General features: G+C 40.2%; 1 protein-coding gene across 2 annotated transcripts in view; it reads left to right on the top strand.

The window, feature by feature from the left end:
• Positions 1-870: 870 nt before the first annotated feature.
• Positions 871-27,389, top strand: part of CERS6 (ceramide synthase 6) — a 342,305-nt gene continuing 315,786 nt past the window's right edge. Inside the window, exon 1 of one of the 2 annotated variants that reach the window (XM_055291896.2) lies at positions 871-1,523. In XM_055291896.2, coding sequence (XP_055147871.2) covers positions 871-1,523 — 653 coding nt within the window. The remainder of the gene's footprint in view (positions 1,524-27,389) is intronic. The other variant, XM_055291897.2, reaches the window with a different exon arrangement.

Genomic DNA, 27,389 nt, shown 5'->3' with positions numbered 1-27,389 from the left:
TTTCACTTTCAAGAGATAGGGTGGAAAGAGGGGAAGGAAGAGTAAAAAAAACTCTCTCTCTCTCTCTCTCTGTGTGTGTGTGTGTGTGTGTGCAGTTATATGCCCATTGGAAAGGTTTAGTATAGCCTACTGGCAGCACCAGGCAGAAAATGAATGTGAGAAAAATGAACAAAAATGCCCCAGAACCACGTATACATGGGCCATGGAATGAATTCACACATGGGGAAATGCATTGCGGGAGGGAAGGTGCCTGGGTTAGGCCTTCAAGGTTTCAGATTCAAAAGGCAGAAATAATGAGCCTGCCGAGTAGCACAGTGGAGGTTCTCACGATCTGCGAGGTCAAAATGTGGTCTAGCAGCCTTTTCAGAGAGGTTAGTTGAGAGGGGTGGTTTTACAGAACGCTGCAGTTGCTGTCATCATCATCATCGTCATCATAGTCATCAAGTAGCAATTAATAATCAAATAGCAATTAAGTGCCTAATTTTTTGTACCACCTCATAAATCAATATAGGGGGGCTTGTTCCCTGGGGGAGCTACTTTGATGAGAAGCAGCAGTATAAGAGGCCGGAAAGTCAAAGACTGGGGAAAGGCAGGCGTGGGGCAGAGGCAGAAGGCTCTTGCCAAACCATCCTGCCTCAGTTCCTGATTTTTCACCCTGCCTCTCTAAGCGCGGGAGTGGAGGATCCTTTCCCTTCCACTTCCTCCTTTGCTCTTTGCCCCTCCCCCTCCCCCCTTTTGCTGTCCTCCCAGAGCAGGGCTGGTTCTGAAGCTTGGCCGCAGCCCCTACCTGCTGACCCATCGCCTCCGGGCGCACGGGAAGAGGACTGAGAGCCCTGAAACCCCAGCGGGGCAGGAGCCAGCGTTCTGAGCATGTGCGAGCCAGCCAGGGGGCTAGGGCGGATTTGGGGGGGTCGACTTCAGGTCGTCGCCCTAAGCGCAAAGCGAAAGAGCGGTGAGAGCAGGGGCGGGCGACACTCCCCGGAGCGGTGCCCCTGCGCCCAGGGCGCAGCGACTGCGCCCTGCCCTCCGGGCGTGGGCGAGTTGGCCGCGTGTGTGCCTCGCTGTTTGACGCGAAGACGAGCCAATCAGGGAGGGCGGCCCGAGCTGCCATGTGACGGGCGAGGCGGCCCCTTTCCCCAGCGCGGCCAGAGGGAGGAGAGAACTGGGGCTCGCCGCGAGCCTTCGAGAGCAGCGGCCGCGGAGGAGGCGGCGGCGGCGGCGGCGGCGGCGGGCGGGAGCTGCGGCGGCGGCGGCACAGGCTCGGGGCCAGCCGGGCGCGCATCCCCGGGCGCCCTGCGCGGTGGGGAGCTTGGCGGGCTGCGGGTGCCGCAGGACAGGAGTGGACAAAGCAAGATGGCAGGGATCTTAGCCTGGTTCTGGAACGAGAGGTTTTGGCTCCCGCACAATGTCACCTGGGCGGACCTGAAGAACACGGAGGAGGCCACCTTCCCGCAGGCTGAGGACCTCTATCTCGCTTTTCCCCTGGCCTTCTGCATCTTCATGGTGCGGCTCATCTTCGAGAGGTAAGAAGGGCTGAAGCCCCTCCTCCCTTCCCCCGCACACACACACGCGCGCACACACTCGCGCGCACACGCACACTCGCGTGCTTTCTGGCGCACGCCCCCGCTCCCCCAGCGCTCGCGTTCACGCCTCCCAACCTTTGTGTTCGGGGAGGGGTTGCTGACCCTCCTGCCCCGCTGGCTTTCTGGGAACCAGAAAGGGTCTGGCTTGCCACGGATTTCCTCCCGGGCGCCGGGGAGGAGCCGCGGAGCGTTAGGGTCGCCCCCTGTCCTCCTCCTGGGCCTCGCTCTTTCCTCCTCCCCGCAGAGGCAGGAGAACAAAGGTGAGCGGTGGTCGGGCTTGGGACCCGCCGCATTCCGCGGGGCTCGCCCTTCTCCGCCGGCGCGCCACGCAAGGCTGCCAGGCAGGGCTTCCCGCCGGGGCCCGCGCCACCCACCTGACAGCCAGGAACGTTCCGGACGCGCGGCCCGGAGGGAGGAGGAACCGCGCACACTTCAATCTTTATGCTCCGGCACACGGATTGTAGGGGTTCTGCTTCAAAAGAATTCTCCAGGGACTTCTTGGCTTCTGGTCGCTGTTTAGTTTTTATCCGTGAAACTATCAGGCCCACAGTCCTGGCAAATAGGGGATAATAGCATTTCAGGTTATTAGCGGTTTCTTTAAAAGAGGATATGACAGGACGGGTCCACGTCCTGCAAAATGGTGATATTAAACTGATAACCCTGTCCTATGAATAATCATAAACTTCTTTTTTGGTACTCAAAGGCACTTAAGATTTTGAGGAATTGTCATGCAATTGTATAGTTCCTCGGTTTGGTTGGATATCTCCATTGTGTCACATACAAACTTGTGTTATTCTCGTGGAATCCGTTTTCGTCGCGAAACTAGATTGTGCCTGCCATGCATTCTCTGGGTGCTACTGAAAGAAAACCGGGACAGCAGCACACTTTTTTTTTTTCGTAACAGAAAATATTGTCTTCCTCTTTCTTGTACCCTCCCCTTCCTCTGCCCAATTCATCAGTAAAGGCTGAATTTCTTAGATCACAAAGTAGAGTTTAGATTGCATTTCTCACTTCCACTACGCCTTTCTTCTCCGCTTTCAACTCACCTTGGTTTTGTTTCTTAAGCTTTTGCTGGTACCTGATTTGCTATTCCGCTTTGCCTGAAAACCACTGTTGAGGGTGGCAGAACGCGTCTTTTGAGTCATTTGCTGCTGGAAGAGGCAACAAAGCTTCATGGGGACAAAAACTATCTTTTGTTTCAGAAAGGTATATTTTTCACCGGACAATATTGTTGCTTGAAAACGAAGTCAGCTGTTCGCCTGCAGAAATTGACATGCACAAAGCAACAGACTTAAAAACCTATGTTTAAATTATTGGAATCTAATACAGACGTGTCATTGATCCTATACAAAAAAAGGATCAAAAAAGTCAGCAGTGCTGTGAAAAAGTGGGTGTGTTTGCAGGTGTAGAGTTACCTCTAGAGCAAATGTTTGGTTACAGAAAATATGAACTCTGTACAGTTTTGCAGTCTCTCCAAAAGCAAGCAGACTCAGGGATAGCAGGTTGCTCTATGTTGGCACATAGTAGGGGATCTACACACAATTGCTGAATTCTGATAAATTGTGTCTGATAAATTCTGGCTGGACTCACTTTTAGATAGATAATGCATTTGAAAGAGATGTGCGGTCTTATGTGTTGGAGAACAAAAGCATGATCTGTGCACAAAAAGCTGAATTTTCCTGACATCCTTCTCTATGCTGATTCCAGGCTGTTCACTGTGTTTAAAAAAATTAATTTATTAGAATGGAGATGGCTTTGTACTTAGATTGTCTCTGCCTTTAAAAAGGTAAACACTAATGTAGTAGTTGAAAACTGGAAGTTCATTTTTCCTCTTTCTAAACATTTTTTATTTTCTTTTTTTCCATAATCCCATGACTCGACTTACAGTTTACATAGAGGGGTGAGCTGCTTTCAATTGTCAGTCACAGCAAATGTCCTCATATTGATATAAAGTGAGTTGGTCAGTTTCCTTCAGGCCATTGATCTAAGTAGAAGAGATTTAATGGCCTGTGTGGAAAGTGAAAATTTATGGTTAGTGTTCAGAATAATAATCCAATATGGCACATATGTCACAGAATGCTACTGACTTTTGGAAGACTGTCTACTTTGTTTCTTCCTATGATAGCTCTGTCTTTAACCCTTCAGACCTTCTCAATTCTCTGAAAATCCACAATTTAGTTGTATCTAGAGTTACAAGTTCTGCATGTTTCTCCTCTTCTCAAACCTAAATGACATATTCTGGGATCCAGCCTGTGACCTTCATCTCAGTAGCATCCATCAAGGGCCTGAATCAATAAAACAGAACCATTCAATATCATCACTGCTACAACTCACTTTCAATAGCCTTCTAGCATACTGTATATACATCCTTTTCTTTTGCAGTATTCTATAATGTATACGATGGTTTTAAAAGCCTGTTGTGAATCCCTTTGTAGAATGAAATGCTTTTGTAATAGGAATAATTCTCTCAAGATTCTTCTCCTTGTCTGCTTTGTCGTTTATTTCAAAGCCGAGACCATACCTAAGAAATACCCGATTATCCAAGTCTTTATTTCACATTAAGTGAAGTCAGTAATGTCCTTGTTGAGGCTAAAATCGTGAATTTGAATGCCTTCTTCTCAGTCTTAGGTATTTGTCTCTACGAAGAGAAACATCAAAGAATTGACTGAATTGGGCTTTGCCCAGTTAAACAGTCCTTTTTGTTTTCATCCCGGCTGTTGGGGTGTTGACAGTGGAGGCATTGGTAGCCAGAACATGTCACTTTATGACAGCATATGGACAGCAATATGGAAGCCCAGCATGGTTGGTAAAAAATGGGGCAGCCTAAGGTCAATGACTTTTGGCTGAATCTGTGAAGATCTCAAAGCTTGGTGGTTTTTAGCATAGCCTTTATACCATACTTAACTCCGGGTAAGGAGCAGGACCACTGTTGCGACCAATTGATTGACAGAGTAAAGTATGTGGGTTTTTTTTTTTTTTTCCCAACTGGGCTGTTTCTCTTAGAATAAAAATTGTATACCATTATATTATGTTGTTAACTTGATCACAAAGAACAAAATGTTATTTATTAATAATATAGCATTGTCATCTATTTGATGAATTTTCTTGATTCAATGCTTGTTTAGATTAAGTAAGCCATTCTCAGGAACTATAATAAATGCTTCTTCCAACTTCACTTTTTCAAAAATGTGTTTTGCTATGGTATTTATAAGTGTGGAAATTGTGCTGAATCTCTTTAGAAATAAAAATTCTTAGAGTTATTGTTACAAATGTTAACTTTAATGCTATGGATTTAGGAGAGATGCAGAAAGTATAGATCGGGAATCAGAACACTCAAATTCTAGTCAAAACTTACACTGGGGCAGCCTCCTAATTTATCTCTGTTTATTTTCTCATTTATGTGTTGAGGCAAATGGCCTTTGTAACTTATTGTTTTCACCCTCCTGATTCTTTGATTCCTGTGGCTCGTCTGTGCTTGAAGATTACTAATTATTATCTGATGAAACTTTGAAGCGGCTGAATGTCTTTTTTTTTCTTTTCTTTTTTTTGAGACATGTTTTCCCTCCATCACCCAGGCTGGAGTGCAGTGGCATGATCATGGCTCACTGCAACCTCCACCTCCTGGGCTCAAGCAATCCTCTCACCTCAGCCTCATGAGTAGCTAGGACCACAGGTGCATGCTACCGTGCCTAGCTAATTTTTTGTAATTTTTTGTAGAGATGGGGTCTCCCTATGTTTCCCAGGCCTGTCTCAAACTCCTGGGCTCAAGTGACCCGCCCACTTCGGCCTCCCAAAGTGCTGGGATTATAGGTGTGAGCCCCTGCACCTGGTCAAGAGATTTTTTTTTCCACAGAAATATTGTAGTCAATGGTTTTGTTTCTTGTATTTTTCAGTTGTGTTTTGAGTCAAAAGAATCATTTGAGCTGTTATCATTTATGGTCCAAAAAGCTACAGTATTTCAGAATAACCAACAAAGATTCTATAGAGAAAGCAATTGTTCCGTTTCCTTAGACCTCTTTTAGGTAGAACCCAGAGTAGGCCTGGCACCGCTTGTGATGACTGGGTAAGAATGAGAAGCTAATTCCTACCAGATTGGCTCTCAAAATGCTAGGCTATGTGAGGAGTGTCATCCTTTGGGAGGCTGACAGCAAAGTCTGGCTTCACTCACTCAGCCCAAGAATGATCTGCTGTCCCAAACCTTCAAGAAATGACAGGGTCTCAGTCGTGTCTGAGGGAATGTCTGGCCAGCGGGCTTTTTATTTTAGATTTATTGTCCACTAGCCTTGGGTGAGGCCTTCTAGGATAGTTGAGAGAGAGAGAGAGAGAGCGAGCGAGCGTGTTCCTGGTTGCTGGGGTACTTAGGGGGAAAGGAGGACAGTGAGTGAATGACTGCCAGGAAACAGTGGGGGTATCAGGTGAGGTTCATTACTGAAGGAATTTATTCCTCAGTGTTCCTATAGTGTACCTTGTAATGAAGAGACTGATCTGATAAATTTTAAAAGAGTGTTTGGGAACAACTTGCATACAACCATGGTTTTCTCACGCAATCAGTGCTGGTTGTTAAACCCTATAAGTGTTCCTTATTTAGCTTGTTAAGTTATATGGCAATATTCACATTAAAACTATGGATACCTGCTTTGCCAGAGACTAGTGTGTGAAGCAAGAGTGGGCTTCAGGCCGGGTGCAGTGGCTTATGTGGGAGGATCACATGAGCCCAGGGAGGCTGAGGCTGCAGTGAGCTGTGATTGCGCTACTACAGTCCAGCCTGGGCAACAGAGTGAGACCCTGTCTCAAAAAACAAAAAACAAAAAAAAAAAGGGGTCTGCAGACATAAATAGCTTCTCATAGTTTCTGAGTGGGATAGGAAGGTTGAATGACAGTGGATGTTTTGTTGGAAAACAACCTGAAATCAGAGGGTTGGCATTCTTTGCAGAACTTAGTACGGTTTTCTCATCTAGTAAAATAAAAAGTTTTGAATTTACACAGTGCAGTAGTTTGGCTATTTGTTATAGGTTAATTTGTGGGTAAAAGGCATAACATTACTGTTAAGGGGCAGTGCCTTAGAATGGTGGAGGCGGTAGGTGAGATAATTTTAAATTATCACAATGATATAATGTCATCTAGGATTACGAAATTAATACCCTGAGTTCACTTATGACTTCTCTGTTGAAAATATTTGAATTCTTTATGGACAGGGCTAGTTTTCTCTTGGATTCCTAGTTGTAAAGTGTTTCAGAAGTGGTTGCTCTTCTGTGATGGGGAAGGACAGGTGGCAGCAGAGGGAAAATTGGATTTCAGGTGAGTTTCCTCCATCAGCATACCAGTCCCATGGCTTTGTCAGACATTGCTGCACTATCCTCAGGCTGCCCTCTTGTATTTTACTAACCTGATTAAACCTTGTTGGTGAACACTAGAACCTAGGCCCATGTTGTATAGTAAAAGTTTCAAATGCTATTGCATACACTTAGATTTCTTCCTCTTATCACCAGGTGAAACCAGATTTTTTATTTGTTTCTTACATAGTCGGGACTCTCAAAATTTTATTAATTTTTTCCTCGCTCATCTTCTTTTGATTAATTTCTTAAACACTTTTGAGTCAGAATACTGGGGTTCCAGGTTGTATGTCTAGTTGTGTCACTTAATTTTTCTTAGGAACCATTTTTCATTTCGTTTTTTTTTAAAGGTAAACAGGATTGCCCCGTATAGCACAGTGATCCTTTCATATTAGCAATGCCTTGAGAATCTTTATTCTTAAGATTTTCTTCTTTGGTTTCTTCCCCCTGGCCACCTTTTAAAAATGATTTCATAAGCTTTTTTTGGTCTCTCTTTCCTGACACCATAATCTTTATTGACACCTATACTGTGGCATGATTGAACACAAAAGGGTGATTCTTTTATTTATTTACTTGTTTTTTGGGACAGGGCTTCACTGTTGTCCAGGCTTGAGTGCACTGCCATAACCTTAGCTCACTACAGCCTTGAGGCTCAAACAACCCTTCTACCTCATCCTCTCAGTAGCTAGGACTACAGGTGGGTGCCACCATGCCTGGCTAATTTTTAATTTTTCTTTTGGTAGAGATGGGGTCTTGCTTTGTTGTCCAGGCTAGTCTCCTGGCCTCAAGTGATCCTCCCATTTCGACCTCCCAAAGCACTGGGATTACAGGTGTGAGTCACTGCAGCTGGTCAGGGTGATTCTTGCAATGTCTTTTTGGGGTTTCTTGTTACTAATGCTGTGGATGATTGGGTGCACGGTCTGAAGCTATGACTTGGTGCTTACCATTTATTTTGTTTGATGTTTGACTATTTTGAATGACTGCCATTTTTAATGAACAACTTTTAAAATTTTGAAAACAATAGTAACAACTAATATTTATTCCTTAGTGAGTTTATTACTTTACATGGTTTACTTTATTTAATCCTCTGTCAGGCCCTGTAAGGTGGATACTAATTTTTCCCCATTTTATGGATGAAATTTAGGATTGAGAATTTAGGAAATACACTTTATATAACTTAAAAGAGCAATGTAGGAATTTGGAACTAGGTTTCTTGATCTAACAATTTTGGTGATCTCCTATTTTAAAGTAAATGTCATGAAATCATACTGTATATATATGGTTTTATATTTAGCCTTTTGCCATTTAATGATATAATCTGAATATTTTCCATGTAATTGAACTTATTCAAAAATATTTTTAATGACTATACACTATTCTACACTATGGTTATACCATAATTTACTTAACCAGTGTTCATATTTTTGTTGGATATTTAGGCCATTTCCAGTTTATATAAGTCTTTTAATTCTTGATGATTTCCTAAGGAATGTTTCCTAGAGGTGGCATTTCTGAGCCCAAAAGGATAAATGTTTTAGTGTTCTTGATGGATACCAATTGCCAAATTGTTGTCCAGAAACATTATACCCATTTGTATTTCCTTATCAGAATATAGATTATCATTGGACAAAATCTGGAGGCTGAGCACAGTGGCTCATGCCTGTAATCCCAGCACTTTGGGAGGCTGAGGAGGTTGGATTGCTTGAGCCCAGGAATTTGAGACCAGCTGGGGCAACATAGCAAAACCCCGTCTCTACAAAAAAAATACAAAAATTAACTAGGTGTGGTGTTGCTCACCTGTAGTCCTAGCTACCTGGGAGGCTGAGGTGGGAGGATCACTTGAGCTTGGGAAGTGGAGGTTGTAGTGAGCTGAGATCACGCCACTGCACTCCAATCTGGGCGCCAGACCAAGATCCTGTCTCAAAACAAAAAATTTTTTTACTTTGAATTGAAAAAAATGTTACTGTTATAATGTGTGTTCTTATATTGCTTATGATAAACTTATTTCAAATATTTATTAATAATTGGTATTTAATTTTCTGTGAATTCAGGTATATTTTCATATGGGGATAAGGAGATGTAGTTTTTATCTTGTTTCTGTAAGAAATTGGTGGCCTTCAGGTTTTTTCTTACCTCTTAGTGAGGAGTGGTCTTATCGCGGTCTATTTCCTGGTCACATATTTACACTTTTGTGTGTGTGTGTGTGTGTGTGACAAGGGTCTCACTCTGTTCCCCAGGCTGGAGTGCGGTGGTGTGATCTCAGCTACTGCAACCTCTGCCTCCCAGGTTCAAGCGATTCTCATGCCTCAGCCCCCCAAGTAGCTGGGATTATGTATTTTTAATAGAGATGGGGTTTCACCATGTTGGCCGGGCTAGTTTCAAGCTCTTGATCTCAAGTGACCTGCTCGCCTTGGCTTCCCAAAGTGCTGGGATTACAGGCATAAGCCACCGCACCTGGCCTTATACTCTTATTTATTTCTTCCTCCGGACTCTTCCCCACATGCTAAGTCACCTTCATCAGGAAGGGAGCTTCTCAGATTTTAAATAGTGGAAGGAATACATTCAAGAGGATGATGAAGTAACTGATATTAATACTTTATGATGGAGAGTGAGGCAGAGAGAAAGGGCTGGGCGGAAGACTGAGGCATCAAGAATGAATGGGTCTTTATGAGGGAAAGAGGGATAGAGCCTAAATTTAAAAAAAAAGAAAAAAAACCCTCCTGTAATAGATTATCTAAATTCTGGGTGAGTGAGACCCCATGTCAAAAAAACCAACCAAACAAAAAAAGACTTACTATTATTAGACTAATCACTAGGGAACTACAAATTGAAACCACTATGAGATACCCATTAGGATGGCTGCTATCAAAACAAAGAAACAAACAGAATAACACGTGTTGACTAGGGTGAGGACAAATTGGATCTGTTGTGCACTGTTGGTGGGAATGTAAAATGGTGCAACTGCTATGGAGGTTCCTCGAAAAATTAAAAATAGAGTTGCCATATGATACAGCAATTTTACCTCTAGGGGTATACACCCAAAAGATTTGAAGTCAGGGTCTCAAAGATACATTTGTAGACCCGTGTTCATCATTCACAATAGCCAAAAGGTGGGAGCAACCTAAGTGTCTATTGATATATGAACAGCTAAACAAAATGTGGCATATACATATGTCTTCCTTTGTTTGGGCTGGTACAACAAAATACTGTAGACTGGATAATTCATAAGCAAGAGAAATTTATTGCTCACAGTTTTGGAGGCTGGAGAGTCCAAGATCAAGGTGTGAGCAGATTTGCTATCTGGTTAGGGCCCACTTTCTGGGTCACAGATGGCACTTTCTTACTGTACTCTCACATCACGGAAGGGGCAAGGTGGCTCTGGGGCCACTTCTCTAAGGTCACTAATCCCATTCATGAGGGTTCAGCCCTTGTGACCTAATCACCTCCCACAGGCCCCACCTCCTAACACCATCACACTTAGTTATTAGGTTTCAGCATGAATTTTGGGGGGACACAAACATTCAGACCATAGCAACATACAGTAGAATATTATTCATCTTTAAAAAGGAAGGAAATTCTGCTACAGCATGAATGAGCTTTGAAGACATGCTTAGTGAAATAAGACAGTCACAAAAAGACAAATACTGTAGGATCCTACTTATATAAGGTACCTAGAGTAGCCAGATTCATAGACACAGGTAGTGGCGTGATGATTGCCAGGTGCTGGAGGTTGGTGCAGAGTTGCAGTTTTGCAAGATGGAAAGAGTCCTGCATGGTGGTCTTGGTTGCACAACAATGTGAATGTACTTAATGACATAGAACAGTGCACTTAAAAATGGTTATGATGGTAAGTGTTATGCTATGTGTATTTTACCACAATTAAAAAAAATAGAAGATTTGCTGCCTTTAAAGGTCACTAGAAATTACTGCCTTCATTTTCTTGGCTTGACATTTTTCTAGTTAGGAACAAACATCCCAGTTCTGTTTATCTCAGTTTCATCAAGCACTGCTTTTTTTTTTTTTTTTAACCGCTTAATTCCCTTCAAATCTAGGAGAGCGCCTCTTCTTTCCAGAATCGTCTGGCATAGGTGGGTGGGAGGCAAGGGGTGACAGAAGGAAGGTTTTAAACCCAGAGAGCTCTTAAGTATCCCTTTTTTTTAAGAAGGCACTTGAACTGAGCATATCATTTCAAGTCCATTTGTTAATATGACAACTTAATAATAGTAAACTGGCTGCGTGTGCAGAAGAGGAGAGCAAAGTGTCTTTAGAAAAGCACATTGCATAGTTTCAGAGGAGCCTAGGATTAAAGTCAAGTCACCCTGGTAAGTACACAATCCATTTAAAGCAAACCAGGATAATAAGATAAAACTCTCCTTAGCAGCCTAGGCCACAGGTATATCCTATGGAAGCTCTGGGTGAGTGAAGATCAGATTTCATCTTCCTCCCTAGCTTTCAGTTTAATTTTCCATGCATTTTACAAGCAAATGATTCAAACACTTGAATATTTAAAGATGATTTTTCTCAAATGCTGCATATTATAAAAACAATCTGATTGGAAGCAGTCAGGTACATATTATTCAACAGTAGTTTTTGAAGTTTAATGTTTGGTCATTGTACAAAATACTGTTTTCCATAATTCATCTGTAAGAATGTTTTGGGCAGTGCTGTTTTTCTTTTTTCTTCTTTTAAAGGAGAACAACTTTTTTCTCTCGACTGGTCTTCAAAGTGGACTTCTCCTGGACCACTCCTGCCTTCTATTCCTACTTTTGCTTTTATTATTATAATTTAGAATTGGGTTGTGGGGCTTGTTTTTGACAAGGCTGAGGTTGGAGATACACAAATGGTTTTTAATTGCAGGAGAGATGCATTCCTTCACTAGGTAACCTTTTGCACACAGTGACCTAAGAATAACATTTGTTTGTAACTCGCCATTGTCTACATAAATGTCACATCTTATCTTTGAGGTTTTCAGGTTACAAAGCTACTGTTGCTCTCCTGAAGCTGTGATTAAGATTGTATTTTCTTTCTTTCTTTTCCTCGATTCCTCCCCCACCTTCCTTCCCTCTCTTCTTCCTTTGTCACTTCCTCCTTTCTTATTATTACTGATACAGACCCTTTCTTAAAGACACAGGGAAGTCTTTGAGAGAAGAGGAGCAGCATAGAGTTAAGAGTGGGGGAAGGTGTTTAGAAAACCATCTAAAATCTTGTCCAGGGACACAGTTTGGCAAGTATCAGAGTAAAAGCTGCCAGCTAGTCTAAGTGGCTCTGTAGATCTTGTTTTAATAGCTCACCATTTCAAAGCAGAATAAAGTGACTTGCTGGTTTAAGCAGTGGCAGTTTTGCACACAATAGCTTGAGTGAAGAAAAACTGAGAATGAAGCAGTCATTTGGGCATTATGGAAAATTGGAGACTAAAAGGGCTTTGTATGTCAGTGGGTGTGTGTACATCTTTGCATGGATAGACTTGATAACAGTATATTTAAATTATGTTGCTCTTTTGTATATCTATTGCAGTTAATAGACATGTATATTTATTTCTAGCTGGAATTGAAAGGAAAATGGGTGGGATATCAGAAAGATTACAGAATTCAGGTTTAAATTCAAACAGTGCTGTTTATCACCTGTGCAGTAATAGGCAACATATTCTCTCAAATTTGGTGTCCTCTCTTGTAAAATGGAGAACATGCCACTTTGCAGCACTCTCTGCAAAAATGTACATAAGGGGATTCAATGAAACCTGGTTCTTAAAAATACACATTGTGCAGAAAATAATTGATACCAGAGTACAGTATTTAGTACCTGCTTGAGAAATACTGTTCTGTAATTTGATTTTCTAAAATAAAATAAATGGGTATATGTGTGGGGGCCCAAGGACATGGGGTCATGATACAACTTGTGGAAGCAGTAGGGCCTGTTTACGTAGTTGATGCTGGACCTGGAGGATTTACTTGTTCTATTGAAGAGTAAATATTTACAGTTTTAGACAGGCCCTGAAACCCCAATCTTTTCAGCATTGTGCTGGTTTAGGGAGGAGGATGCTTTTAAGACTTTTCTTCTCGACAGTTAATGATGTGGCTTGTATACTGGGGACCTGTGGAAAACCATTTCTAATGGTGGAGTGTTAAACAAATGGGGGGCCAATGTGTGCCACTGAGAGCCTGGCCTCTGCTCTGGCTTCTGTGCCTTTGGAGAGAGACCCCTATCCCCAAAGATGGCCTCCCTCTGGGTGGAGTTTTCTCTGGAAGCTGCCTTTCAGTGATATGCAAATATCTCCACCTACTTCCCCTGGTCTAGCCCCAGTGATAGTTGTTTATTGCATGCAGTCTCAAGGGAAAATTGATTGGGTATTTGACCACTGGTAATGGCATACATCAAGTTTGGCATTTATATTGACTTAAGACCTGGGCTGTGTTTTGGCCCTGCCACTTGCTAGCTACTGGTCTAGGGGCAAATTACTTAACCTCTGCAAGCTCAGTTTTCATCTGAAACTCATAGGCTTGCTGTGAGGATTAAATGAGATAATATTTGCACTGTGTTTAGGGCAATGCCTAGCTCAGTGAAGTAGTGATTACTTGTTCTTCAGGTTTATTCACACACACAATCACTTTCTGAGTGTTTGTTGGAACTCTTATTTTCAGAAATGGGACTTCACTGGCCTTACCTTTACATCATAGACATTTACCATAGACCTCATTCCTGCATAGATCCCCATTTTCCCCAGTTAGGGCTGTCTGTGTACAGAGTTTTACTTTCCCTATTCTCTTTTCCTTTCTCTCTCTTTTTTTCCTCTGAGGAAGATGTTGATTCTTCTTGTAGCTGGCAGAAAACACCCCTAGCAGCTTAGTGAAAAATGGGGCTTTGTCCACTTCACACTCATGTAATGCACTTTGCTGAGGGTGTACATTAATATTTAGACAGCTCAGAAACATTTTTCCTAATAAGAGCCTCCCAGAAATAGGACAGCCTCAAGACAGACATTTATTGATTTCTTTCAGAATTTTAAGCCTAGTGGATTATCTTAATTTGATACTTAAGAAAAAAGAAATTCACTCTAGTGACATTGGGATCACATTTATGAAAATGGAAACATTCAAAATTAGCTGAAAATAATATATGTATGTATTTTTTTTCTTTAAGAGAAATAAACCTCCACCCCCAAATTGGAACTTCCATTGGTGTGAATGTGACGAACCTAGCCTGACTAAATTAGTCCAGAAGGAATTTGCACCTGCTTTCAACTATAGGCACTTTTCCAGCTCTGCATAGTTTAAATATAATTTGTAAGTAGTTAGCCATGTAAATAATTTAACAAACCTGCTCATTTCTTAAGGCTTTGTTAGAGACATCATAGGGTGATGAAAGAGGACATTTGTGTTGGGTTGTCTATTAAATGAGGAAGTAAGGCAAAGATGAAACCACAATGCTGTATAACGACAAATTACCAAAAATTGCCCCTGTTTTAATTCTGTCATCATTTAGGGTCATAGACTTTCTACTGAAAATGGAAATTGAAACTGACTGATTCAGAGATCTACAAGTCCACTGTGGGTCAGACAACAGTGGTGTCCTGAAGTGGGGAATGGTGGGAGTGATCTGCTTTGGGTACATGCAGTAAGGCGATGTATTAGCTGTAGAGAATTAAAAAAAAATTGGTTAAAAGTTAGTCTTTTTATTGGCACCATGTGAAGCCAATTATTAACACAGAATTGATAGAAGTGATAAAATACTCCTCCCTACCAGGGTACACTGTTCCTGCCCACCCCCACAACTGCAATACCACTGTGAGACACTGTTTCATGGCACAGGTGACCAGAAGACCACACTTTGAGAAATACTGGCAGAGATAAAAATACTACTCCACCTCCCACTTTGGATATGGAGATACGCAGCCTAAAGAGATGAATGAAGTGACTTGTGCTCTGCCACTCACTCAGGTCCTGGCAGAGCCTGGCTCACCTGGAACCCTGACAGTGCCATTATAGAGTAACCATTTCATCCTGATTTGAGATTATCTCAGGAAATGCCAGTCCAGGGAAAATTGAAACAGCTGGTCACTCTACCTGACTGCTCAGCCTATTAAACCCATCCTGAGGTCAGGACAGTAACTCATGCCTGTAATCTCAGCACTTTGGGAGGATTGCTTGAGCCTGGGAGTTTGAGACCAGCCTGAGCAACCTAGTGAGACCCTGCCAACTCTACCAAAAAAAAAAAAAAAAAAAAAAAAAAATTAGCTGGGCACGGTGGTATGCACCTGGAGCCCCAGCTACCCCAGAGGCTGAGATGGAAGGATCGCTTGAGCTCAGGAGGTCCACGCTGCAATGAACTATGATTGCACCATAAGAAATGGCTTCTCTGTCTCGCCCTAAGGGTGACTTGGAGTGTTTGTGGGAAGAAGCTTCCTTGGTGACTGAGGGGTGTTGCCTGCCCCCACTGTCCCTGTGTCACATTTCATGGCTTTTTAAAAAGGTGATTAAAAGGCTCCCCATTAAGTGTGGGTTGCAGCTTCTGAGGGCAGAACTGTGTCTATAGATAGCCAGGGTCAGTTCTTGGTGTGCTAATTCCTCCTTAGCATGCCTGTGTTACTGAGACCATAAACTCTTTTGTTTTCCTTCTCCCTTCACCTAGTGTGTGTTAAGTCTTGCTTGTTAAGCTCCCACACTTAAATGGCTGCTTGCAGAATTGCAAAGGGACTAGGGAGAGAACAAAAACAGATATGCAGGTGGTGGTCGTTAACCTGACAGGATTTCTAAGGAGGGTTCAAGCAGTCAAGTGGTTTTGTGTATGTGTTTTATGTTCATAGTTTTGAGTTTTACAATGTGTGAAGCTTAGTTTTGCTAGCATTAGGTATAGTTTATTTGAAAGAATGAGGCTCCTGAAATAAACATGCCAGTAAACTATATCTTAAGAGTTTAATGAGAACAGTGCTAGGAAATTCCAGCTCCTCCCAAGGTTGCCTCCCTCAGAGGCAGGCGTTAGCTGTGGGTCTCTAACCAGGCAAACAGGCTTACTAGTGTCAATACCTGTGGTGTCCCTGCTCCAGGCTGTCCACACCTGCTTAGTGTCAAGCCATCTAAGATTGGGCAGAAGGCAAGTAGTAACCAATTTAGGACCATGGCTTACCACTTATTTGACTGCTGGATCCTATTTGCCTAGTGCTTTCACATCTTCTTACCTTCCCCTCTTTCCCAGAACCTACTCTGTCTTAAAAATGTCCTGGGTAAAAGGAATCTCCTCATTGGGAAGGGGATCCCTTTTACCTTTTGGCCCTGAGCCCTGGTTACCAGGTGGTCTGTTGTTCTCACATTTCCCAGGGTAATAATGAGTTAGGGGCAAATCCACTTGGATAGTTAATAAGAGCTTTCACCTCAACTTTTGCTAAACTTTTAATGTTATTTATTACATACTACTTTTTAGTTTTTTGGCATTTAAAAACTATGTAATAGCATAAAATAAATGTTCTTTCTGTTCTCAAAGATAATGTCATGGTTTTAGGCTGTTTTTCTAATTTCTAAAAAGGAAATAAATTTGAGTTATTGTGGTTCCGCAATTTAAAACAACTGTTTATTTTTTGGTAAGCCGTTTCCCCCTTTTTCAGAGTTAAAGATGAGACAAAAATACTGCATTTAAAGCAGAACCAGACCTGGGTAGCGGCTCTCTCCATCAATCGCCATTCCATTTTCCAGCCAATAACTAATTCTTCATTCAGGGGTCAAATATAAGGAATTTCTTTCCTTTCAGATTGTCTAAAGCTTTTCTAAATTGAATGTGCTTAGCTGCTAGAAACTTCCAGCTTACTTTGAAAGCCAATCTAAGAGTCCGGCTGCTGCTCTGAATGAGAACTGCCAAAGTAAGTAAATAGTATATGATTATGTATTTTGGATGTTGAGAAGAGGTAACACTTATCCTTGCAGGTGAAGTTGAACATAGTCTTTTTGCTTCTGAGGCCCGGTTCGAATCTGTGGAGAGAGGGAGAGATGTAGATGAGAGTGTGAGTGCAGACGCTGATTGATCCATGTGTGCACAATGAAAGGGAGCATAGATTCCTGAGTCGGGCTTAAAATTCCATCTTGGAGAAACGCTGATTCAGTCACCAGTATACCCTAGTGGGTATTAGCTCTAAACCCCAGCACTCAAATGTGTAATCACTTGCTTAGCAAATGTTCATATGGCATTGTTAGAAAAACGCCATGTTTTTTTCTAAAGCAGACTTTTTATTCTCCCTGTATAGCATTCATACTGAAACACGCATAAAAGTATACCTTCTTGTACAGCTCATTGAATTATCACAACAAAGTGAATACACCATGTGTTCATTAATCAGAACCGAGATCGAGGATCAGAACATTACTAGTACTCCAGAAGCTTTAAAAGCTGTTTGCAGTATAAAGAGGAAAGGCCTAATTTATGCAGCAAAACTCACTATTCCACTTAAGGAATAGTAGGTTCCTTATAGAGGATAACACAAGCTCTGGTACTTGTCATTACCCATAGAACCTTCTTTCTTCTCTTTGTGGTAAGTCTGTGCACATGCTTAGATATGTGTGTGTGTGTTTATGTACAAAATCTGATTAGTATTTGGCAATCGAATTTAATAAAGAAATTACTGAAAAAGGAATGGGAAGAGGATGTGAGAATGTGAGAAAGTAAGAGAAAGGCCATAGTCAGAACATCCATTTTCTTTTCCACCTTATTTGATTAATATACTGTTTTATAAGGATAGGCACTAGTAAAGAGACAAAAATACAGTATCTTTACATCTTTTTCTTTTTAAAAGAAAAATTAAGGATGTTAAATGGGATAGGTGTATTAGTTTGTTGACAAACTGGATCTTGTTCCTTGAATATAGATGGTCTCACTCAATTTGTCATTTGAGACAATGGGGACAAAGCTATCCGATACTTTGGATTTGAAAAAACCAGATATTTTGAACACAAAGTATTGGTTTGTGACATTGGAATACTTTGTTTTGCAAATAATGTCTTTAAAACTTGCAGTGCTTGCATTTGAAACATTATGCTCACCTTAAAAACATGTATCTTTTCATCTCAATTTTTCTTATTTAAGCTTTTTATTCTGTCTTTGGATCTTTTGTTCCTTCTATCCTCTTCTCTTCTTCAGGAATATCAGTTATACATATGTTAGATTTCCTTTGTCTGCCTTTCATGTCTATCATCTTGTCTATAATCATTTTAATATTATTAGTTTTTTCCATGTGGCTTTATTAATTTTTTTCACACCTGCCTACCATGTATCTTTTCACTCATGTTTGTTTGTTAAGTTTTTTCTTTTGTTTTTAATGTTTCTGTAATCTTAAAAAAATTTACCCTTTTATTGTGCTGCTATCTCTGTTTGCATTTTTTTCTGTTTTATAATCACTTTACTAAGTCCTAGTATCTCTACAAAGAGGGCACAACAACATTCTTCTAAATTATTCATGTTTGAGATGATCGCTTTTTCAGGCTAGTTTTAAATGGAAATTCTGAATTCTTTTCAGTTTTCTTAGAAATGTAATGACACAATATATAATAAATCTTAGTGCATTATTGTGTCAGCAGTGACCGTTTGTTAGTTTCTAGGGCATTAATTTTAATTTGTGGATTAAAAAATGTTTCAATATCTAACATGATTAATGCTACAAAATTGTGTTTGACATATTTAGAATATGATACCTTTTGATTTAACAGTTATTTTAAAAATTACTAATGATATGTCTATAGTCTCATTAGGAAACTCCCAATACAGAAAAAAAAAAAAAAACAAACCACAGCCAGTTCTCCATTTTCACTGTTTCTTCTTTCTCACTTTCTTCCCTGATGTGTCCAGTATTAGTAGTTGATATATATGTCCTTTTGGACCTTTTCCAATGATTTGCCTACATATGTATGTATATGGAAAGATAAAGTTTGTTTAAAACATGAGTGATGCCAGGTGTGGTGGCACGCACCTGTAGTCCCAGCTACTCAAGAGGCTGAGGCAGGAGGACTGTTTGAGGCCAGGAGTTGAAAGCTGCAGTGAGCTATGATTGCACCTGTGAATCTGTACTCCAGCTTGATCAACACAGCGAGATCATGTCTCTCAAAAAACAAAAGAAAATATGAATGGTATATTCTGAGTCTTGCTCTGAAACTTATTTGTCTTTTTTTCCACATAAGGCCATGTCTTGGGGATTTTCCAATGTTGGTGAATGTAGAGCCATTTTCTTTTTAATGTGATGGCACAGCATCCCATTATGTGGGTGGTTCCTAGTTGATTTAACTGCTTTTCCATAAATGTTATGGGAAACAATGCAGTAACTTCATTCTTATACAGACTTCTTTGTATTTAGGTATTTTTCCCTAAACTGACATAAAGAAGTAGAATTGCTGGATCCAAGGATATGCAGAGTTAAAATTTTGATAAATGCACTGAAAACCTTTCAAGAAAAATTATACCAATTGACATCCCTACCAATGCAGTATGAGGAAACCCATTCCTCGTGTCCTCCCAACCATGACTTATCCTGCAGCAAATAGAATGTAATTTTGGTAAACTTAATCTATAAAGAAAACAACTATTTTAACATGCTGACTTTTCCAAAGAACAGAAGGTTGGGATGCTGGTTAGGAAGGAAGTTTAATAATACCGTAACAAGACATTTTGCCACTCTTTCTTTAAAGAAATGGGAATGCTAATCATAAAATACAACGAGAAATTCAAGTTCATACTTGGAACTTTGCGACATCTATTGCAAACATTTATTTAACAAACATATTTCACCCGTCCCAACTCATTGCCTTAGGGTTACTTAGCTAACAGGAATGGTGAGTGTTGTGTTATATTCCTTTACAACAAATAAAAGTCAACCATAAGTTACCTTGAACAAGAAATCACGAATGAAGAATATCTGTCCTTGTATGGGGCTTCCTAATAATTTATTATCAGAAGAATTACCTTGGGATTAAGCTATTCTGATGGTAGAAACATTTTCATTCAGCATGTAAACAAGCAACAAGTAACCAAGATTCAACAACAACTATGAATTGAGAACTCAAAAAGACTTTAAATCTAGAACTAGGTTGTTCTTCAGTACAGTTGATTGCCTGTCCCACCCTACCTTTTAGTCATCATATTATCTCATCGTGCTTGTCTACTTGGGAAAAGTTATTTTTTTTATACCAATAGGATGACATGTATTAACATTTTTTGACTTTTATGAAAATGTTCAAATATAGAGAAAAGCTAAAAAAAGTGCCACGAACACTCATATTCTTGCCACCACAATTCAATGATTATTAACATTTTATCATATTTTTTCTGCAGCATGCAAAGTAAATCGCAGCTATTAAGACGCATTACCAGTGAGTAGTTGAGCATGGATCTTTGAAAAGCCATCCTAGAATGTCTCTAAGAATAAAGACATTCTAGGATGGCTTTTTAAAAGTAACTATTTGAAAAGCAATTTTATATCATGGGATTTTTTTTTTCTCAAAAATGTACAGCTTCAAAGTGGTAGAGAACTTACTGCATATGGATTTGGTGAAATGACAGGGTAGAGGAAGACCATAAATGTAGAAACAATGATTAAATTTAATGGATGTATAAACAATAAGGCTAGCAGCAATAGTTTAGTGAAAAAGGGGTGATTATATATAATATTTTTATTGGTATTTTATGGAAGTTGTATCCAAGGGTTTGAATTGGGAAACCGTAAGTTTACTAGAAGTAGCTAACTAGTTTCTTAATAATATTTCTTGATTTTAGAAAATTGATATAAAGCACACTGGCTCATAGATCAGGCTGTTAGGCTTAGTTACAGCAGGCAAACTTTCTCAAGATTATTGGCTCCTGCCCCAGTGTGGTAGTGTTTGTGCTTCTGTGGGTCATGTTTGGTCTTGCAACATGGTGGCTTCAAGGCTTAGAATCAGACATTTGTTAATGTCGAATACAACTACCCTCTCACATGCAAGTCCGGGCTCACTATTTTTGTTAGCTAGGTAAGCCTAAGGCACTAAGTTGGAAACGGTTCAAATATGTTTATGAAATAAATGATCACAATAGATGAAGGTTCAAAATTATAAACTAAAAGAAACTTGTATATTATTACTATTGTTTCTATTTCTGAGGTGCAGAGAAAGAGGTTAGCCTATCTCCTCAAACCAGTTTTTGGACAGAACAAGGAATGGCAGCTTCCAGCCAGTGCATTAATTATGCTCCTCTCTCGCATCCTCTTTTTTTTTTTTTTAATCACCCTTTTATCACCTTGCTCTGTGTAATTCTTTGAGAAGGAAGCTAATAAAGAAAAAAAAATCAATGCATGCATATTGTAAAAAAGTATCAAACAATAAAATAGGGTATACCATGAAAGATAAAACTCTCTCCTCAGAGACAGCCATTTGCAACTGCCTCCTGGAATATTTTCTATGCATGCTCAAGTATATATGTCTTAGAGTTGTGTCTTAGGGTTCTCCAGAGAAAACCAATAGGATGGATGTGTAGATAGATGATAGATAGATAAATACGTTAATTAGATAAATTAGATAGGAGATTTATTAGAGGAATTGGCTCACGTGATCTTGGTGGCTGAGACGTCCCGCAGTAGGCTGTCTATAAGCTGGAGTCCCTGCAGCATCAGTACCTTGGCTCAGTCTAAGTGAAAAGGCCTGAGAACGTAGCGGGGACTGCTTTTTTAAGTCCTGGAGTCCCAAGGCTGGAGAGCCTGGGGTCCTGATGTCCAGAGGCAGGAGGAGAAGAGTGTGTCCTAGCTCCAGGAGAGACAGGAAATCCTTTTCCCCGGTTTTTTTTTCTATCCAAGACCCCAGGCAATTGGATAGTGTCCGCCCATATTGAGGGCAGATCTTCCCCATTTAATTTACTCAGAGTCACATGCTAATCTCCTCTGGAAACACACTCATATACATACCCCAAAATAATGCTTTACCAGTTCTCTAGGTATGCCTTAATCCAGTGAAGTTGACACCCAAAATTAACCATCACAGGTTGCTATGACAAAATACCATAGACTGGTGGCGTAAACAACAGAAATTTATTTTTCATGGTTCTAGAGACAAGCCTAAGATCAAGGCACCAGCAGATGCAGTGTCTGGTGAGGCACCTCTTCCTGGTTTGCAGAGGCTCTTTTGTCTTTTTGCTGTATACTCACATGGTAGAGTGAGGGAGGAAAGGAATGAGAGAGAGAGAGAGAGAGAAAGAGTGAGTCTCATAGGGCACTAATTCCATTCATGGTGGTTCCACCCTCGTAATTGCTTCTCAAGGCCCTACACCCTAGTTCCATCACATTGGGGTTGTAGGCCTCAACATACAAATTTGGGAGGACATAAACATTCAGTCCATAGCAATGTATCTCTCTACATTTTATTTAACACAACTATATATGCTCATTTGCACTTTGTTTTTCACTTACTATATCTTGAACATCTTTTTATGGAAATATTGAAAAGTCAACTTTTTTCTAGTAAATGGTTGTGTAGAATTTTTAACATTTTATATAGCATATAAAATGCATATATTTATCATAATGTAACCACTCCCCTATCAGTGCTTCTTGAGATCATTTCCAATCATATGCTATTAAAAGCAATGTCACAGTGGCAACTTTTGTACATTTATCTTTCTTTCCATGTGAATTACCTTAAATTTCTATTAGTGTGAAGTGGCTGGGTCGTTTGAATTTTGATAGATATTGGAGAATTGTCCCCTTAGGGGATTGTACTTGTTTATATATTTCTGCTAACTGAAGGAAAGTTTCTAACAGTATGATTGAACTTGCAAATGCTTGCCAATTGACTGTGTGAAAAATGGTATTATTTTAACTTCGCTTTTAGAAGTGAAGTTAAGCACATTTTTATATGTTTTAAAGCCACTTGTATTTAGTTTTCCATGAATTACTTAATGTTTTTGTCTTTTTGGGAGCGTTTATTGTTTTATAAAGGCTTTCTATGCAAAAAGAAAGAAATTTGCTCCTTTTCATGTATACTGAGAATATTTGCTTATGTGCTTTGTCTTTTGACTTTATGATATTTTTCCTTGGCTGACGATTTCAAGTTTTATGTAGTCTGATCATTCAGGGTTTTTTTTTTTTGTTTGTTTGCTTTGTTTTGTTTTTTTCCTTAGAGTACTTTCTCTTGAACTAGTCAGTTTCCCCAGAGAACAGCTTTTCTCTAGACTGCTTGATGGTCATAAGCCTGCTGCCACTGTTCTGAGAGCTGAGCAGTGAGATGAAGATTTATCTTAGTCCTGTTTTGGTCACTGTACTCTGTGTCCCAAAAGCCAGGTCCTCTGTGAGTCAACCTTCCCAGGAGTAAACCACCCCTCTCTGCTGGGGCTGGGGAGAGCAGTCACATGGTAGAGTGAGGGAGGACCCAGATTCGGGGACCCAATTTGGAGGTGTTCATGTTCCTTGTACAGACTTTGGACCAGTATCCTGTTCCAGCTGAACTTTGCACCCTGACCTCCAGAGGTATCTGCTGCCTACAGTTGTCAAACATTTCTGGCATTCTCTAGTCTAAAGCCTCTCTACTCAAAGTGTGAACCATAGACCATCAGCCTCTGCCCCATCACCAGGGAGCTTGTTAGAAATGCAGCACTTCAGGCTCCCCCCAAGATCTGTTGACTTGGCATCTGGGCATCACCAGGTGATTCTTGTGCATATGAAAGTGTAAGACGTCTTTGTTTGATTTCCATCCCTGGAGACTTTTATCACTGGAGCTGGGTAGGCTTCAGCTATCTCCACTTGGCTTAATCAGTTATCCTGGCCCTTCTGTCTTGGGTGACATCTCTTATCTGTTATCATCATCATTAGTCCTTTTAGAATTTTACCCTGTTTAATTTAATCTTTAGTGATTTTATTGGGTCTCAAGAGGTCTTGGAGATAAAAACATTTACTTTATTTATTATGTTTAACAAAAATTCTCTCTGAATATTTCATTATGTTTTTTGTTTAAATTTTTGAGCCATCTTGAATTAATTTTGGTGTGACAGATGAGAACTTCGTTAATTTTGGTGTCAGAAATGGGAACTCCAGATTTAGTTTTCTTCCCCCAGTGGCTGGCAAATAGTCCTAACATGATTTATTAAATAATCCATATTTTTTTCTCTGATTTGAAGTGCTACCTCGATCATATTCTAAATTTCTACCATATGATGACAATTTTAATTATTGTAACTATAATTTATCTTACTAGTTAGTACTAATTTCTATTCATTTTTAGAGACAGAGTTTAAAACTCTGAGTTAAAATAAATGACTTCTATAGTTCCCATTTATTTTCATCTGTATTTTTATTTATTCCATTTTATGTTTACTTATTCAAAATGATAGGGTCATTAACATATTTTCATTTCTAACTATATTTTTAAATACAGCAAGTAGGTATGCATGTGTGTGTGTATATATAATGTTTAAATTATAGACTTTATTTTCTTTTTTCACATATGACAAATTTGAAGCCATTCCTAGGAGAATCCGTTTCTTTCTATCTTTTGGGAAGGGCACAATGTAAGTACTGTTAAATGCAATAGAAAGTTTAATGCATGCTTATGGTATGGCAGGCAAGTTGAGTGTTGCGATCACTTGTGCCCAAACCTGAGATGTTAAATACCCTTTCTTTTTTGTTTTGTTTTGTTTTTTGAGACAGAGTTTCGCTCTTGTTGCCCAGGCTGGAGTACAATGGCGCGATCTCGGCTCACTGCAACCTCCTCCTCCTGTGTTTAAGTGATTCTCCTGCCTCAGCCTCCTGAGTAGCTGGGATTACAGGCATGTGCCACCACACCCAGCTAATTTTGTATTTTTAGTAGAGACGGGGTTTCTCCATGTTGGTCAGGCTAGTCTCAAACTTCCGACCTAAGGTGATTCGCCCACCTCGGTCTCCCAAAGTTCTGAGATTACAGGCATGAGCCACAAATCCCGGCCTTAATACCCTTTCTGATCTTTACTAGCGTGCCTGTCCTAAGCAGAGGTCTTACATTTGAATTCTTCCACCACTATTTATTAGAGCTGTGATGCTGGGTAAGCTAAAGAACCACTCTGATCCTGTGAAATGGTGATCATTTGTTCCTTTCAAATAGTGAGGATTCAAATTAATGCAATAAAGTGCTTAACTGGATCCCTGGCCCATAGTAGGTAGCAGCCAATGGGTTTTGCTTCTTTAAACTTGTGAGAGAAATGGATATGGATGAGTCTTTGAGTCCTTTAATCAGCAGGGCACTAAGTTGTTCATCTAAATATGCTAGTGGAGTAAAAGTATAGGGAATCTTCCCCAGTGTCTTTGCCTTAGCATACGTAATTGACTTTCAATTGTCCACACGAATGGAGAGGAGAAATGGCAGAGTAAATAACAATAGATAATGCGTTAAACCTTTATATGTCTTTATATGTCTAGGAATTAATCTGACAATTACTTTTGCAGAATATAATAATAAAATTTCATAGCTGGAAGAGAACTTTGAAATTATAAAACCTCTTAATGTTAGAGATGAAAAAAAAACAGACCTAGAGAGTTAATGACTCATCCAAGATCATACAGTGGTGTGATCTTAGTGGCAGAGCTAGCATCAGAAACACATATGTTAATTCCAAGTTCCGGGTTCTTTATTTACCCTTTAGGGTTATATTTGCTTTAAGTACATATCTAGAGCCACTAATGTGTCTGAGAACTGACATCTGGGACCTCAGCCTAGTGTAAAATAAAGAACATATGAGCTTGGAGGAATAGAAATGCTTTTGAACTTCTGCTGAGTTTTTTTGAAGCCAGATATTAGGGTTTGAGCCATTAAATTTAGGGTGAAAACCTAGAACTGGGGAAAGTTATGTAAAATAGAGTAGATATGTATCTAAGTCAGAATAAAAGGGAAATGTTGGAACCCTCAGACAAGCCAGAGTCTGTTGAGGACATAAATTGTGGATAGAAGTCCTGAGTAGCATGTGGAGTCCATGTTAGAAAGATAGCTGAGAATTAGGGGCACGCTTCTATCATGGGCAAGAGCAAGTGGCTAGAAGTCCAGGCTTACTGGTGCTATGTAGAAAAAGCATGCAGGAAATGAAACATCATTCTGAAAGTTGCTGGGCACCAACCTGGGCTTGACTCGCAGAGACGCATCTGCACTGAACATCCTTGAGGAGCTTGTGGTTTGAAAGAGGGACAGTTGGCCAGGCTGGCTGGGTGCAGTGGCTCACGCCTGTAATCCCAACACTTTGGGAGGCTGAGGTGGGCGGATCACGAGATCAGGAGATGGAGACCATCCTGGCTAGCATGGTGAAACCCCGTCTCTACTAAAAATACAAAAAATTTGCCAGGCGTGGTGGTGGGAGCCTGTAGTCCCAGCTACTCCGGAGGCTGAGGCAGGAGAATGGCGTGAACCTGGCGGCGGAGCTTGCAGTGAGCCGAGATTGCGCCACTGCACTCCAGCCTGGGCAACAGAGGGAGACGCCATCTCAAAAGAAAAGGACAGTTACAAGTCATCAGCAGCAAGCTGACTTTGCAACTGAGCAACTTTTTTTGCCTGTGCTCAGAAAGTTTTTGATTTCCTGGTCAAGTCGGATCATTTGCAGCTGATTGGGTCTTCTAGGTGTAAACACTGAATAGAGTGAATAAAGTAATTCCTGGGTAATTCCTGACCCGTCTTCATTAGCTCCAGATCTGAAGCTGGCCTTTAGAATATCATAAAGCTCTTCAATGCCCAATGTTTCTTTTGACTTTAGTATTGAGAAATAAATGCTTAATCTGTTATGTAAGTAGGAATAACATTGAAATCATGGCTTAGCTGAAAGACCAGTTGTTTCTCCCAAATGTGGATTTACTTATTGAGAAATCATTCCTATGTAAATATGAACACCTATTATCCTCTTGTGTCTTGATGAATTTGAAATAGTACCAGCGTGAATACATTTGATTTAGGAATAGTTTTGGTTTAGAAGTTATTTCCCTTTAGAAAACAGCAATTTAAGCTTAGGTTGAATTTTTGAATAACTTCGGAGGAAATCTTTAAAAACATTTTTCAAAGACTTTCAACAATTCTGTTATGGAAGCCTTATAAATCCAGTAAATATGAACAATTTTGATTTGTAGAATTTGTAGTTAGAGCACAAGTACTGAAATAAATTAGGGCATTTAAACTTGAATCATAGTCTTTTAGGGAAAAAATTAAATGAGATTTTAAATTTGGACTTAGATGAATCTTGAATGATGATGGTTAGTGGACCTTAGAAACTAAAATAGCTTTTCTTGGGTTTATCTTGATTTAATTGAAATGAATTTAAATGCATGCTAATTTCCCATTTACTAACTGGATTAAAATTAGTTATGGTGGACTAGATCAATGGACTTGGAAATTAGTGGAACAAAGCCACTAAAAGACAAGTAAGTGAGTCTGTGCAGTTGTTGAAGCCATTAGCTCTTGTGGGTTTTGTAGCCATAGAAGCTAAAGTAACCTCTCACCATCTGCCTCTCACCTAGTTCAGGAATGTTGGCTTCCCAGAA

This window comes from Symphalangus syndactylus, chromosome 9, assembly GCF_028878055.3.
Source record: "Symphalangus syndactylus isolate Jambi chromosome 9, NHGRI_mSymSyn1-v2.1_pri, whole genome shotgun sequence".
In the NCBI taxonomy this organism is placed as follows: Eukaryota; Metazoa; Chordata; class Mammalia; order Primates; family Hylobatidae; genus Symphalangus; species Symphalangus syndactylus.
This window is presented reverse-complemented; position numbering and strand designations above follow the sequence as displayed.